Here is a 15478-nt window from a genome sequence, read left to right on the forward strand (position 1 = left end):
AAGAGGGCTGTGTGCTGACAGCAGAGTCCAATGTGGGGCTCAAACTAATGAACTGTGAGATCATGAGCTGAGCTGAAACCGAGTCAGATGCTTAACCAACTGAGCCATCCTGTTGCCCCTGTAAAGACTTTAGAACAGGATCTGGCACATAGCTAGCACTCAATAAATGTTAGCTCTTGTGTTCTACACCTTTACATTTTGGGGTAAGAAACGTGGTTACAGTAAAAGATTAAAGGCAGGCTGGTCATTTTTATAATAAAACTTTATTTTTTATTTATTTATTTTTAACATTTATTTATTTTTGAGACAGAGAGAGACAGAGCATGAATGGGGGAGGGTCAGAGAGAGGGAGACACAGAATCTGAAACAGGCTCCAGGCTCTGAGCTGTCAGCACAGGGCCCGACGCGGGGCTCGAACTCACGGACCGCGAGATCATGACCTGAGCCAAAGTCGGCCGCTTAACCGACTGAGCCACCCAGGCGCCCCATAAAACTTTATTTACAAAACCACAACTCTGTGTGTTTAGGTATCGCTATTGACAAAATGCTTACAGCTGAGATATTACTAAGCAATACACTGATTTTAGCTATACCTAAAACCACAATCCAACACTATCCCAGTTTCCTATTCCTGTGTGGCTCTGAATGCAGCTTAAAACAAAAACAAAAACATTATTTATAATGTACAATGGCTTAAGCAAAACACTTCTTTAGTTTTTTTTCTATTTAAGGGTTGGAAGTGAGAATACTCATTTAAAATTTGCTAGTTACAGAAAAACTCCTAGAGAATAGAATATGGAGGTTCAGTTGCCCTGCTTTCATAACACAATAACTGCATGACTTCAGAAGAATATAAATAAGTCATGTTGGGAAACAGTATATGCTGATAATTTTGTTGTTAAAATTCGTTTATCTAACATCGTGCTGAGGAATTAAGAGAATTTCTCCATATATTTTAAAGTTTTAACTTATTCTATTTGCTGATTCACAAAGTCCTGCTCCATTTTAAGGATTTTTCACCACTATGACACAGGATAACCAGTACCTATGAAAACCTAACGGCTTGGTTTTTTAAAAAATTCCTGTTAAGCTTTAATTCCCAGTTGAGCTTGCCATCTGCATGCATGGTTCACCCCCAGGTAGTTGAGTGACACATGAAATAACCTCCAATCTGAAGTTAAGAATACATCTATACCAGGTGGAGGGTGGAGAGAGGAAGAGGAGGAGGAAGCCATAGAAGAACTACCATAACTCAGATTAAATTCAGGTAATTCATCTGAGATAGCAAATAAATAAATCAACAAATGTCTCATTTTTTTTTCCAAAAAAAGGAGAAATCAGTAGTATATCCTTGCTAATATTTTTAAAGTCAGTCCATTAATATTCTCTTTTAAATAGGAAAATGTCTGGATATTATACATCTCATAATCCCACTCATCGAATGCACTCCTCTGCTGAGATATCTAATGTGTCTTCATCTGTATTCTCTTCTATCTCTGGCAAGTTGCCCCAAAGTAGGAAGTTGACACCTGAAAAGAAAAGATCATAAAATTACTTAGAGCCAGCTACTATTACAACTCGGAACATGATATAGAAAACCTTATATGTTAACATCCTTATACGGAACCATAGTGTTAACAGTAAAAAGATATTAAAGAATGTACCATAGATAAAAATTATCTAATATTATTCATCTAAGACATAAACATTTCTTAAGCCCTTTGAAGTAAGGGCTTGAATTCTAGAATCTTCGAACTCTGAAGGATCTCAGGGCCCATTTCCTCAAACTCTGCCTCTAGCTGTATTATGCCATAATCGCTCTACACTGGTAAGTTTCAAATCTATTTTAATGATTTTTAAGGATGGAGATCTCACAAGATTATTTTAGATTAAGTGTCTCTTTGGAGGGTACAGGAAAAAGGCTTGAATAAGTCTCTTCATCTCCTCAACAGGCACAAAAGTAGCTGGTGGCTTTTTTGTGATTAAAAACAACAAGGTTTTAGAGCCACTTATAATACGAACTGCAATCCTTTCTTACAGGTGGGTTTTAGTCTGGAGGCTATCCAGGTTGTAGCTGCCATTACGTTAAACAAAACAACAATCTAGGGGTGTCTGGGCGGCTCAGTCGGTTAAGTGTCTGACTTTAGCTGAGGTATGATGTCATAGTTCATGAGTTTGAGACCCACGTGGGGCTCTGCGCTGACAACTCAGAGCCTGGGGCCTGCTTTGTATTCTGTGTCTCCCTCTCTCTCTGCCTCTCCCCTGCTTGTGTTCTCTTTCTCAAAAATAAATAAATAAACATTAAAAAAACAACAACAACAACAATCTAAAGCCTCATAGTGAAAGGGTAGTCAGATTCCATACTGAAGAATCTAGCCTAGGCATATAGTAGGAACATGACAGATACATGATGGAAGATAATGACATGGTTTGTTCTGGGCACGTACTGTATTACAGAACTTAAAAGTACTAAACTGGGAAAAAATACAATTTATTAATTGACCTCTAGGGGAGCCAATGGAGTCCAACAAGGAAAGCAAATCTCACATTATCAGGTTGTCAGTGTGGCCACGTGGTGGAAGAGAATGAGCCAGGGTTTGGAGATTTGGTTTCAATCTCGCCTCCACCACCACCAGTAAGTACACCATGGGTGTTCTAACTACCTTTACTCTGAGTGTGCGCAACTGCAGACAATATATATTATTTTTTAATGTATTTAAATTTTTTATAGTATGGCATTATATGTATCTTTTCTAATTTGCTTTTTTCATTCAACATGTTTTTGAGATTTACCTATATCCACATGTATAGCTTTAGCTCATTTCTTTTTGTTTCTGAATTCTGTTGTGTGAATTAAATACGTATAGAGCAAATATATACATATATAGCAAATAGAGCCCCTCACTCATCACTTCCTCTAACTGCCATTTTGCACAGGTGCTCAAGGAGATATGTACAAGGAGGTGCACTGTGGCATTGTTGAAACAGTGGAAACCATCAACTGTCTCTCTTGGTCGAGATACTAGAATCTAATCAGGCAAGAAGTTAGCATCTATTTCATGCTGGGGGGGCGGGGGTGGATACAGAAGTCTATCGTATTGTTTTCTGCATTTTTTGTGTGTTTGCATTGTTTATAATAAAAAATACTCTGCCCTCCCCTCCCCTCCCAAGAATGAACAGTATTCTGCTTCCGGTAATATGGCTTTGATGAGCTAATGGAATAATAAGGAGTTACTAGGCCAAAATCTAAGGGATAATTAGAACCATAAAGGTAAGCGGAGAGCTGAAGTCAATTTGCCTTTGAGGGCATTTGCCAATCCCAGAGAATTTGAACTGAGGTTTCTCAAGAGTCCTCAGGAAAGTTTTGGGAAATCAGGTGGACACACGCAGCCTAGCCTAGAACATTGACTTGGGGCCCTTTCCATCTAAACATTCTAGAATTTCATAAAGCTTGTGTATGTGTTCCTTTGATGCAGCTGATTCAGGTGATTCAAGGACAGTCCCAGCATCATGAGAAACCCTGTTTTATACCAAGCATCTTGAAAGTCTCGTTTTAAATCACAATATTAGGGTTACAAAGGAGAAGTTTGATATTCTTGGAGTGAATACTCAGAGACATGAGTAGTTCGGCACAATTGGTTCAAAGGAGAAAAAATAAACTAAGAGATTGGATCTGACAGAAGGAGCACCTTCCTTTCTCTGTTAAGAAGGGAGGAAGGAAATCCTGTGATACATCTGTTTCTCATGGATTAGATTCAATGTGAATGGAAGAATGCTGGGCTTTTATCTTTGAAAAATTGACCAATAATTAAAAAGTAAATCAAAATGGAAAAATCTCCACCCTGTGTTTTGAATTCTATGAAGCAGGAAAAATAGTATCAAAGCAGAAACTTCCTTTAATGTGTCCATGGTCAACACAAATATAAAACTGGAGGCCTAAGTTAGGAACCTGTATCTCAGGGGAGTTCAGATAAGTCTCTCCTCAAAAATGGCCTTCGTCACATCCCAGAGTCTGAAATTAAGACCCCCAAATGATGGGTTGAGAGCTACAATTGAATGCCAGGTGATTAAAAAAAAATCAGAGTCTATAAAAACCCAAGCATAATTGGAAGGTTTAAAGACCCTCAGAACCTAGCTTACAATTCATGATCTTCCGTCTGTGAAGACAAATCATCCTTAAGAAGAGGAATGTATTTTAAGTTCTGAAGAAGATTAAAACATACATTTAAAAACCTGAGGGTGTTAGTGCCAAGTTGGATTGTCGAATTCTTTAAATTTGTTCCGTAAACTAAAGTTCTGCAAACTTCAGTTCCCACTAAAAAAGTCCCACTACAAGTCAACCTGGTCTGCTGTGTAAGTAGGTATGAGATAGAGAAAACACATGTGCACAACAAAACCAAATGGCTGCAGACAATATAAAATGTATTATGTAAACATCCTTTAAGAAGTGGTTGTCGGGGCGTCTGGATGGCTCAGTCAGTAGAGCATCCGACTTTGGTTCAGGTCATGATCTCATGGTTGGGGAGTTCGAGCTCCACATTGGGCTCTATGTGGTCAGCCTGTCAGTGCAAGCCTGCTACAGATTCTGTCTTCCTCTCTCTGCCCCTCCCCTGATTGCTCTCTCCCCAAATAAATCAATGTTAAAAAAAAAAAAAAGAATTGGTTGTATATTTTCCTACTAAATAACTAGTACAACGTATCGGCATTAAATATTTCCCTTGAATAAAATTCCATCATAATTTATTAATATAGATGTCAAAATGTCTTTTTTTTTTTTTTTTTTTTTTTCCTGAAGCAACATCACCAAATACAGAGGTTACCTAGTCATCCTCCCTCCCAGGTCCTACTGGCCCAGGCTCCCCTCCCTACTTTCTTACACACACACACACACACACACACACACACACACACACACTTGACCATCAGATCTAAAATCTTCCAAAATTCTCTGGAGTTGTAATACGTATCAGTGCAACAATTTAGAGCAACTATTAATTTTAAGAGACCAAGAAGCAAAAGAGCCAAGTCTGAGGCTCTTGTATACACAACGATGAAATAGAAATGGCAAGGAATTTTGGCTAGTAGTTCCCCTAACTGAATATTTGGGTTAAAAGCCCTGAAGTTTCACACTTTCAACTCAGGTGAGAGGGTTTCAGAGAGAATCCTCAAACAATCAATTGCGAGTTTCACTCAGGTTTTGGTAGACAAGTAAATGTTAGAGGAATTTCCGAGTCAATTGTTTCTTACCGGTAGCGTCTAGTCTGTTAATATCATAAACTGCCTGGCTGTGAAACATCCAGAAGTGTCCATTGTTGCAGGAAAGAAGGCAGGAACAACAGGGAACAATCACATGATAACCTACAATGTTCCCACTAAGAAAGAAAAGTAAATATACTCAGATACCAGGTAATAACTGGCCATATAAACATTTTCGTGTGCTAACGTAAATGAACAGACCACCTCGAGTCCTCATTTCCTCCTAACAACCTCCATTGCTAGATCTTTGGGATGGGAGTGACTCTGGTAATGTTAAACTTGACAGTGCTACTGTCAAATACTAACACATTCTCCATTGCCTTGCGAGTGCTGCTTTACACGTTGTCCTTTCAGAAGGTAGCTTCTAGACGCCATGCCATAAGGTTGTGATGTGTTCTGTAGAACACCCAGAATTGAGGTGCTGTACAGACAAAATATATCAGATAAAAGGTTTTTGCTATCCCCAGGACTGTGGCAAGTTGGGTTCTTCTATGTTCTAGTTCTACGCCAGCACCTAAAAACTGTCTCAACAGATGGAGGAGTAGGAAGACAGCATGAGCCCCTGTAAACCAAACACAAGCTGGCTGCTCTAATTTTAGTTTTAGTGTTTTTGAAGGAATTCAGAAATAAAGCAAATCCGTAGCTTCTAGAGAAAGTTGCAAAAGTTTTTTACTGTCTTCAAGATTATCCATCTGATTGCAAGTACTTCACTCTTCCACAGATTTTTTTTCCTATATGGTCATTATTAAATAAAGTGAATATACAGGGAACGTTTTAGCTAGTACTTTTTTTTTTTTAATCATAACATGTACTTACACCTTGGGTTGTAAAAATTCTTATTATAGCTTGTTCCCACCCTGGGAGACGTGGGAGTCAGTCAGTTTTGTGAGGCCCTATAAAAAAATACTATAAAAGGTACCAGCCTACCTAAAATATGTCTTCTAATCATAATCTGCTTGAAAGGCAAACACATGAAAGCAAGTTGTTCTTGGACCAGGACTGACAGTTATTTGTAGGACTATATTGCAAGAGTAAATTCTATGGCTTTAATCACCATCCGTATTCATTCATTCATTTACTCATTCAATTCATGTTTATTGAGCATCTATTACTATGTGTCAGGTACTGTTCCAGGTGCTGGGAATACAGCAGTGGACAAAGTCCTTATTCTCATGGAGCTGACATTCTAGTAGGGACACATTCAGACCATTTTGCTCCCCTGCTAAGGCCCCTTCCGTGGCTTCCCATTGGCCAAAACTCAAAACAAAAAAAACCCTTCATATGAAGGTCTAGATCTGTGCTATCCAAAAGTGGCTGTTGAGCACTTGAAGTTTAGCTAGACTGAACTGAAGTGTGCTGTAAATATAAAACATATGCTGGATTTCAAAGACTAAGGATAAAAAATAGAATGTAAAATATTTTGTTAATAATTTTTTATGTTGGTTACATGTTGAAACAATATTTTGGTTATATGGGTTAAGTAAAATATACAATTTAAATTAACTTCACTTGTCTCTTCTTACTTTTTAAAATGTGGTTATTAGAAGATTTTCTTTATTTTTAGATTTTTTTAGCAGATTTTAAGTTACATATGCGGCTTGTAGATTTCTATTGGACAGCGTTCCTCTAGACTATCTGGATTCTGACCGCATCTCCAGTCTACTCACACTACTCTCCCTTGACGTTCACAATGTCTCAGCCATGCTGGCCATCATCTTCTTATTCCATGACCATGTTAAGCTTCCTCGTGCCTTGGGTTCTCTGCACTAGCTGTTCCCTGTGCCTAGAACATTTTCCCTTGCGCTCCTTGTCATCCTTTCGGATTTAACTCCAATGTTACCCTCTCATGAGAGGTCATCCCAGACCATGCTATCTCAAATAGCTCTTACCTACTCTCCCAACCTCTATTTTTCTCTATCATTTATTATTATTATTATTATTATTATTATTATTTCCTTTGGAGCACCTTCCACCCTATTCAATATCTTATCGATTTAAATATCTTACTAACCAATCATCTTCCCACTAGAATATAATGTCCAAAAGCCAGTGACTTTGTTTTATTTATTGTTGTGTTTCCAGCCCCTATAGCAATGATTAGCACATAGTAGGACTTCAATGTATGGTTTGAATGAATGAAAGAATGAATTTAAATCATCATTAGCACATAAGAATTTAAATTATTTGGATTATAATTTATAATCCAAACCCCATTTAAATGTTAAAAAAAATCTCAAATTTCTTCTCTCTAAAATGGGACAAATAATACTCAAGTCTGTCTACCTCTCAAAAGATAATAGTAATAGTTTTCATCTGTGTTGTAATTTATAGTCTATCAAGACTTTTAACATTCGTAATTAATCTTCACAACACTCTATAAAGTAAACACAAAAGATATTTAAATTTCTATCTTCTTAAGTTAGAAGATTGTTTCTATCTTCTTAAGCTATAAATTAAACAAGGAAACAGAGGTCCAGGGATTTAGAGGCTTAAGGAATTTACTCAAGATCCCATTTAGAGTAAGAGTAGGGCCAGGGCTCAAACCTGATTTTTACGATTGTAACTCTGTTTTATCTTCCCAAACTACATTGACTTTTTCTGAAAATTAAAGCAGATATTTGTCAAGGTGCTTTGAAAAATTATAAAATCATATACAAATGTGACACAAGACCCTTTCAAAAAATAACTCGAAGTAACAAATGGTTTCGCAATGGCTCACTGCATGGGTTATAACCAGTGCTCGATGCAGCCCACTGAACCTTTCTCTGTGCTGTGGTGTTAACATCCATCTTCCAAATGCAGGGCCATCTAGAATCTTGCCACAAATTACCATTTTAAACATGCGATGTCTTTCAGTTTACATTTGCAGATTTCAGTGAAATAGCATCTTCCAATGAAGTCCACTGCACTGGAGAAGGAAATGTGCAGAAATGGTCAAAGGTACTTTTTAAAAAATTGTTGTAAAAACACATATAACATAAAATTTACTAAATTAATCATTTTAAGTGTACGGTTCAGAAGTCTTAAGTGTATTCACATTGTTGTGCAATGAATCTCCAGACCTTATTCGTATCACAAAACTGAAACTCTATGTCCATCAAACAGCTCCCCATTTCCCTCTTCCCTCAGCCCTTGGCAACCACCATCTACTTTCTGTTAGTATGAATTTGACCATTTTATATAGTACGTATAAGTGAAAGCATATAGTATTTGTCTTTTTGTGACTGCCTTATTTCATTTAGCATAATGTTCTCAAGGCCCCTCCCTATTGTAGCATATGGCAGGATAGCCTTCCTTTACAAGGCTGAGTAATAGTTTATTGTTTTCATATACCACATTTTGTTAATGAACACTTGCATTGCTTCCTAGCAGCATTCTTCACAGTGACCAAGGTTAACCAAGGTTATTGTGAAGAATGCTGCTAAGAACACGGGTGTGCAAATAGATCTTTTAAATCTTGCACTGAATTCTTCTGGGTATATACCCAAATATAAACACATACTCAGATACATATATACACCCAGAAGTGGGATTCCTGGATCATATGGTAATTCTATTCTCAATTTATTTAGGAAATTCGATGCTATTTTCCATAGCAGCAGCAGCACCACTTTATATTCCTACCAATAGTGCACAGGGTTCCGATTTTTCCATATCCTTGTATTTTTGGTTGTGATTTAGCATGAATTTTGTAGACCCAAAGAGCTGAAAGAGACTCTAAAGCAGAATGATAGTATATTTTGTAAGAGTCAGTTAATACTTCTGAGCTTACCATAAATATGACAAAATTCCACTTAAATAATCTTATGTGTTCATTAATTCATACATATCTTAGCACGCTAATCCATTACTATTACAACCCCTATAAAGAAGAAGAGACGATAAGAAAAACCTGGTTCTAATGTAGACTCTGGTCTAACCTCTAACAATTCAATATCTGAGCCCTCATCTTATTGCTTACCACATCTATTGCAAAGATGAATGGGTTAATACTTTAGGGGCATCTGGGTGGCTCGGTCGGTTGAGGGTCCAACTTTGGCTCTGGTCATGATCTCCTGGTTCGTGGGTTCGAGCCCCGCAACGGGCTCTGTGCTGACAGCTCAGAGCCTGGAGCCTGCCTCATTTTTTTTCTCTCTCTCTCTTTGCCCCTCTCTCTCTTTGCCCCTCTCTCTCTCTCTTTGCCCCTCCCCAACTTGTGCTTGCTCTGTCTCTCAAAAACAAATACATATTAAAAAATTTTTTTTAATTTGTCTGCATGTGTGCATCTGTGTGTGCTACTAGTAAGAAAAAGCTTTAGACAAAAAAAAATCATAGAACCTGTGCAATAGTAGGTTCTAGATTTATTGTCTAGTGCTTTTTTTTTTTTTTTTGTAACACACAGGTGCACACACACATACAGAAGTACTTAAAATATTAACCCAAATATCTTTGCAATAGATGAGAGCCATTTGCTTTGCCAGTAGGCATCTCTACACTTAAACCATTTCAGAAAAGGTTTCAAGAAAGGAGGAGTTCATAGCTTTTGAGTATATTTCCAAAATGTTGACGTTTCTATCATCACAAAGTTCATTTTAAAGTATTATGATTGTTAGCCTAAATCTTGAAAATTACATAAGGGCATAAATATGCTGCCTATGGAAGAGAAAGTACCTCTTGGAGCTAGAAAAAGGTACATTTGAGTAAAATAAAATGGCTATTTTTCCAAATAGGTAGCAAATTCTTACGTGTCTGAAAACAGAATTTAAGAGGATTTAATGATGCAAACAAATGCGTGGTATCTGCAATAGTTGACAAGGATTGTTTTAGGGCTAGGTCTATTTCATCGCCTAAAAATGTATTTCTCTCTCATTAAGAGAGATTGTTGAGAAAAGAACACTGAATTACCTGGACAATGGATCTGATTCAGCCTGGCAAATCGCAAATAATGGCAGCAAATTATGAATATTTTTGGCCTAAAACTTTATGGATAAAAATGAAAAACTGTACTCTTCTAACAGTACAGAGAACCTTGCCTGAATTTACCTAGAGTCTAGGGTCTAGGTCGTGGATTTGATCCAGTGAGTTAGGATGGTTGGGCGGGGCACAGCGCCAGGGGATCCAACTTAAGGGATGTGGTCACATGACTATAATTGAACCAGAAACATTACATCAGGACTGACCACTCTGGCTAAACCACAGACTTTGTCCAGACAGTCTGCCCACTTAGTTATACTCCAAGGGGATCATCAGACTGTTGGGAGTGGCTGGAACACCAAAATGATAACCTCCTTGTTGACTCCCAGAGGTCCAAACCATACACTTTTCCCATTTAGTTAAAGGCTACCGTTGCCCGCCACTAGCAAGACTTACTTGGTAGGAGGGATGTCTGTAGAGAAAAGGTCTATTTCAGTATCAGCCAGCAAAACAGCCTTCATTCCCCTAGAGCTGAGCACTTGTTTACAGAATTTGCAACACAGGATGGACACGCACCGGTCCTCGAAACTACAACTGCTGGTAGACATGGCGTCCCGGGAAGGATGCGGTGCGGGGTTTTGAAAAAGGAAACAAGAGCAGTACCTTTCCTAGTTGGATTCCCCCAGGCCAAAAATCAAATTGCGAGGCCTCGACCTTTTCTAAGCCCTAAAACTGGGGAGGAAATGAGTTCTTTCCTGTTTTCCCGTGGGAGGGTGAAAGTGATATTTATTGAGTAGGAACAGGGCGAAGCAGCAAATGTGGCTCTCCTTTTAACTTTCGGGGAAGGCAGGGGGATTTGAAGTGGGGAGGCGGCGAGCTACAAAAGGCCTGGGAACTTCTCTACAGACTCCCCAGCCACGCGTCTAAAAGGCTCCTCTACTCTTCGGCTCCCGCCCCTGTAGCAATTCCCTTAGCTTTCTCCTGCAGAGTCCCTCCGTGAAAGCTCCTCTCCTAAGCCCCTCCCTCGGAGCGCTCCAATTCCTCGCCCTCTGATCGCCGGCCACGCGTCCCGACCCACGCCTCCTCTTTGGAAATCTTTCTCCTCTTCCCAGGATCCAGAAATCCCCTCAGCTTTTCCCACCCGGACGAACCCGGGTTCTCCTCAGTCCTCCCAGGACCCTCCCTCCTCCGCTCTGCTCGCTGCTAGGCCCCCGCTTCACTTCTCTCCTGGCAGCCCCCAGCCCTCAGCGTGCTGGCTGGACCTCGCGCCGTTTCTCTTGGTCCCGGTCCCTCAGCTCTCCCTCGTGCCCCCCGCTGTCCCCTTAGGTCTCCTCCGGAGCGGCCGCTCCGGAGCGCGCGATGGTGTTGATGGGACGGGGCAGAGGTCGCTTTTGGGGTTCAGTCGGCGCTGGGGTCTCTGTCAGCGAACGCGTCGCCTTTTGCTCCCTCTTCCGCTCTCTCTGCCTTTCCAACCGGCTGTCAGTTTGAATTGCAGGCGCAGCGCACCGATTGGGAGAACCGGAGTTCGCCCGCGTCCCGCATTGGAAGGCTCGGGAGCCTTCCCCCGCTGAGATCTTAGTGGCCTGGAGACCGTACGCCCCGCCTCAGTAACGGTGCCGAGATGAGCTCGGCTTTCTGGTTGGCCGAGTTTGGCTCCGCCTCCTCTCCCATTGGCCGGCACCGGGAGGCTTGGGCAAACCCTACTCCCGCCCCAGTGAAAGAGGCAAGGCACTCTCTTCACGCTTCTTATTGGAAGACTTTCTACAGTCCCTACTGGTCTCTACTCTCTACTGGCTAAAATTCTCCGCAACGCCCCTCCTCTCTACCCCGGTCCAATTGGTAGTGCCTTCTCTCAAGAGTTTGTGTTTGGCTGTTGGTTCCATTTTAACCCCGCCCATTAATTCTACTTCTGGGCTCGGCAACCCTGGGAGGAGCTTGCTCTATGACCACGCCTCGGTGGTGCTAGTCACACCTCCAAAGTTTCTCAAGCTCCTCCTCCTCATTCCAGACCTCTCGAGATCAGCTATTCCTATTGGCTACAGGCCCCATCGGTCGATAGAAAACGGGCGGTGATTGGTAAGGGGGTGGGCTCTGCTTCCCGGCGGGGTCCTGCGGAGTTGGCGGAGGCTCCTCAGGGGACTAGGGGGACCGATCTGCGTAGAAGCGGGTGGCGGGGAAGAGGGGAGGAGATCTCTGAGTGGGAAGCGAAGCTGGGGACCTGAGACCCGTCGCGTCAGAGCCAGGTAAAGGCTCCTTCCCTCTCCCCTTTCCTCTTCCCGGCCGCCGGGCTGGAGCCCTGACTGAACAAACCCGGGCTGGGGCGGGAAGGAGAGGGCGCGGATGCTGCTTGCGGCATCGCCTAGCCGTGCCGCCCGGAATCACTCAGACGCCCTCCCCCTCGACCCTCTCCAAATCTTCCAGTACAGCCCATAATACTTCTCAAGACTGCATCTCTCACTGCCCTTCACCGCACAGTCTCGGGCTCTGCCCTGGGACTCTGCCGCTGTGCAGCAGGCACCCAGCCCCCTCCCCAAGTCCTCAGCCCCCTCCCCAAGTCCTCTGCACACGGGCAGGCTTGGTCCACCTTTGGGCAACCGTCGTTGGCATCACCCGTAACCATCGGCTGTCCTCTTCCCCTGTCTCCAAGCCCTGGCAGACAGCCGGGTTACAGCCCAGGACCCAGAAGGATGATTGTTCCGCACTGCTTCCGGGGCTTTTTCCCTGTTCCAGCCCCCTGCCCTCCTGGAATGGTGCCTTTCACGCACTCCCTAGACCCATAGCAGGTCCCCAAGTTGCTAACATCCTTCCGTTCCATGTAACATCGTGGCCACGGTAGCCGCCTCACCACCCCCCACCCCTCCCCGAGGTAATCCTCCCTTTGCCCTCTCCCCGCCTCCCAAACGTGTGCAGAAGCTCCAGTCATCTATCCCCGGCTCCCATGCAGCCTCTGGACCCCACCTCACACCCCCCTCCCCGCTTCCTGCCCGCCTGAACCACCACGCCGCCTGGGCTCCCTCTTCCTCCCGGCGCGGGAAGTGGGAGACACCAGCGGAGCACCCCCCCCCCTCCCCTGACACGGAGAAGGAAAGGGGCGACCTAGGAGGGAGGGTCGCCGGTGTGGCACGGTGGGGAGCAAGACTCCCAACTCTGCGCTCCCGCTGCTTCCCTCCCGCCTCCCGGACCTTGGCCAGGGCGGGATTTCCTCAGGCACCTCCTGGTGCGAAGGGTCGGGACTGCGACCCTCCCGTCCCTCCCGACCCCCCTCGCCCCCCCCCCCCCACCCCCACCCCCCCCCTCAACCGAGCCTGGGTCTGGGTGCGGTATCTGGGATCTCTGGGCATGGGTGACAAAAAATATTGGGGGTGTCATTTAAGAGTTACTCTCGTCCGTGACTTGCGGGAGGCGGCGGCTGCCTTCCGCCCCCCGCCCCTGGGTTTTCCCGACTCCGACCCTCGCCTCTAACCCGTTTCCTGCTTTTGCCGACCACATTGTTTTCCTGGATGTGCCCCGTGCGGAGCAGGCTTTTTCCTGCAGGTCTCACCCCCCCTCAACATTTTGCTGCCAAGAGAAGCTAGTAACCAAAAACAAAACAACTGGGAGGAGGGGCGGGAGGGGAAGAAAAGTTGTGCCCGGGTGGCTTGTCCCTCCCTGGCTTTGATCCCTTTTGATGTCCTGGGAGTTGCCCCAGCCGGGGGTCAGGGGCCGCGTCGGAGCCACTGCCGAGAGTGCTCCCTTCGGCTGGCCGCTGCCCAGCGCTGGCGGGGCTCGGAGGCCGCCGAGGTGCCGCAGTCCCCGCCCGGAGCCCCGCGTTCCCGCCGCAGTCCCCACCCGAAGCCCGCGCAGGCGGCTGCTCCAAAGTGTTTTCTTCCAGCCTTAAAACAAAATCCGGAGGGAGCTTCCTTCCTCCGCACCTCGCCGCGCCGGGCTCTGTGGGCCGGGCGGCGTTTGGCCGAGATGAATGGGCCCAGGCCGGGCTTGGAACGACATCCCCTACCCCACCCCCGCCGCGATTAGGATCTGCGCCGGGGCTGATCGCCCCCTCCCCTTTTCCCTGCATTTACAGGCAAGTGAACCAGAGCAAACGACTTCCGATCCAGTCTGCGCTGCTGCGGCTCCCGTTTGGGATTTGATTTGCAGCATCTTCGAGCCTGTGCAACAAAAAACCGCGAAGCACGCCCAGCCCTCCCCCGGCACCCTTTTACGCACCCACTCCCTCCCCGGGACACAGCTGGGCGCGTCCACACCCCCGCACCCCCCACACCATGTTGTGCGGAAGGACTTCCACTCCCTGCCTGTGTCGTTGATGTCAGACCCCAGGCCAACCTCCGGGCGCTGCAGTTCTCCCGGCTAATGCTGAGGCTGCGGCTCCGGCTCTAGCACAGGAACCAGCCGCCGCCGCGCCCGGCCCCAGCGCCCACCGTCTGCATGTGCCCGCCGTAGCCTTCTGCCCAGCCCGCAGCCCGCGCTCCCCGGAGCGCTGGAGACCACCGCGGGGGGCCCCTTCTGCCCTTGGGAGAAGCGGTCTTGGAGGTATTGATTTCGGTGGTTGGATTTTTCCCGTGGATCTATCAATTCACAATTTGAATTTGGAAGAAAGAAGGAAAACATGACGTCTCCGGCCAAATTCAAAAAGGATAAGGAGATCATAGCAGAGTACGATACTCAGGTCAAAGGTAAGGGCTTTGAAAAATAGCACAATGCATATGCTCCGTGGACCATTGAGACATGTATTTCCACCCTGATTTGCAGGATGTTCATTTCTTTGGGTGGAGCAGGTGGGGGCAGGCTGAGCCCAGAGGTGGTTTCATAGGTGGGTTTGAGCCTCCGAGGGATGGGCTGTGCCAGGGGCCAAGGGCTCTGGAAAGGAATTTTCAGAGTGGGCTTTAGGTTTGTTCCTGAAGGGCTGGCCCTTATTTTGGCAGCCTTTTCCCCCAGGCTAGATGGGATGGGGGAGGGGCAGGAGGTTCTTGGAGAGAGAAAGGCGGCAGTTTGCCTCTGGGTGTCTGGGTCAGGTTTCCTTGAAGGACAACTGAAATCTGACAGGTGTTTGGGAATTTATTTCAGAGGTTGAAGAGTCCTGGTAGAGAAAGGCAACCTTGAGGAGGTATACCATTTGGGGAGCCCCTGGGGAGGCGGGTTTTTTTTTCTGCTGCACTATATCAAAAGGTGACATTTGCTGTGGCATCGGACACAGAAAGTCTGTAGCCACCTTGGGTGCACCTTGTACCTACCTGGTCTCTGGTTGCCCTGCATTCAATCAGAGATCAGAGAACAGAAAGAATAAGGTCATTTCACATCCCGTCTCCGCCCTCACCTAAGCATGAATGGA

The 15478-nt window shown here is 44.8% G+C and overlaps 2 protein-coding genes across 7 annotated transcripts in view; one reads left to right on the forward strand and one right to left on the reverse strand.

Moving 5' to 3' along the window:
- Positions 1–313: 313 nt before the first annotated feature.
- Positions 314–12233, reverse strand: FAM72A (family with sequence similarity 72 member A). Of its 2 annotated transcripts, XM_060644330.3 has the most exons (4): positions 10606–12230; positions 8087–8164; positions 5248–5372; positions 314–1529 (listed from the first exon to the last, which is right to left on the reverse strand). In XM_060644330.3, exons 1-4 carry the CDS (start codon positions 10755–10757, stop codon positions 1435–1437), a joined length of 450 nt encoding a protein of 149 aa, XP_060500313.1. In that variant the 5' UTR covers positions 10758–12230; the 3' UTR covers positions 314–1434. The 2 variants fall into 2 exon arrangements, with proteins under 2 accessions (XP_060500313.1, XP_060500314.1); XM_060644331.3 differs by lacking the exon at positions 5248–5372 and having other exon boundaries at positions 10606–12233.
- Positions 12234–12241: 8 nt separating this feature from the next.
- The window catches only part of SRGAP2 (SLIT-ROBO Rho GTPase activating protein 2), a 233672-nt gene continuing 230435 nt past the window's right edge, over positions 12242–15478 (forward strand). For 2 of the 5 annotated variants that reach the window (XM_060644305.3, XM_060644306.3), the window contains exons 1-2: positions 12242–12392; positions 14213–14822. In XM_060644305.3, coding sequence (XP_060500288.1) covers positions 14756–14822 — 67 coding nt within the window. In that variant the 5' untranslated portion in view covers positions 12242–12392; positions 14213–14755. The remainder of the gene's footprint in view (positions 12393–14212; positions 14823–15478) is intronic. The other 3 variants (XM_060644307.3, XM_060644308.3, XM_060644313.2) reach the window with 2 other exon arrangements.

The sequence above is a fragment of the Panthera onca genome, chromosome F1 (genome assembly GCF_046562875.1).
Source record: "Panthera onca isolate mPanOnc1 chromosome F1, mPanOnc1 haplotype 2, whole genome shotgun sequence".
Taxonomy (NCBI): Eukaryota; Metazoa; Chordata; class Mammalia; order Carnivora; family Felidae; genus Panthera; species Panthera onca.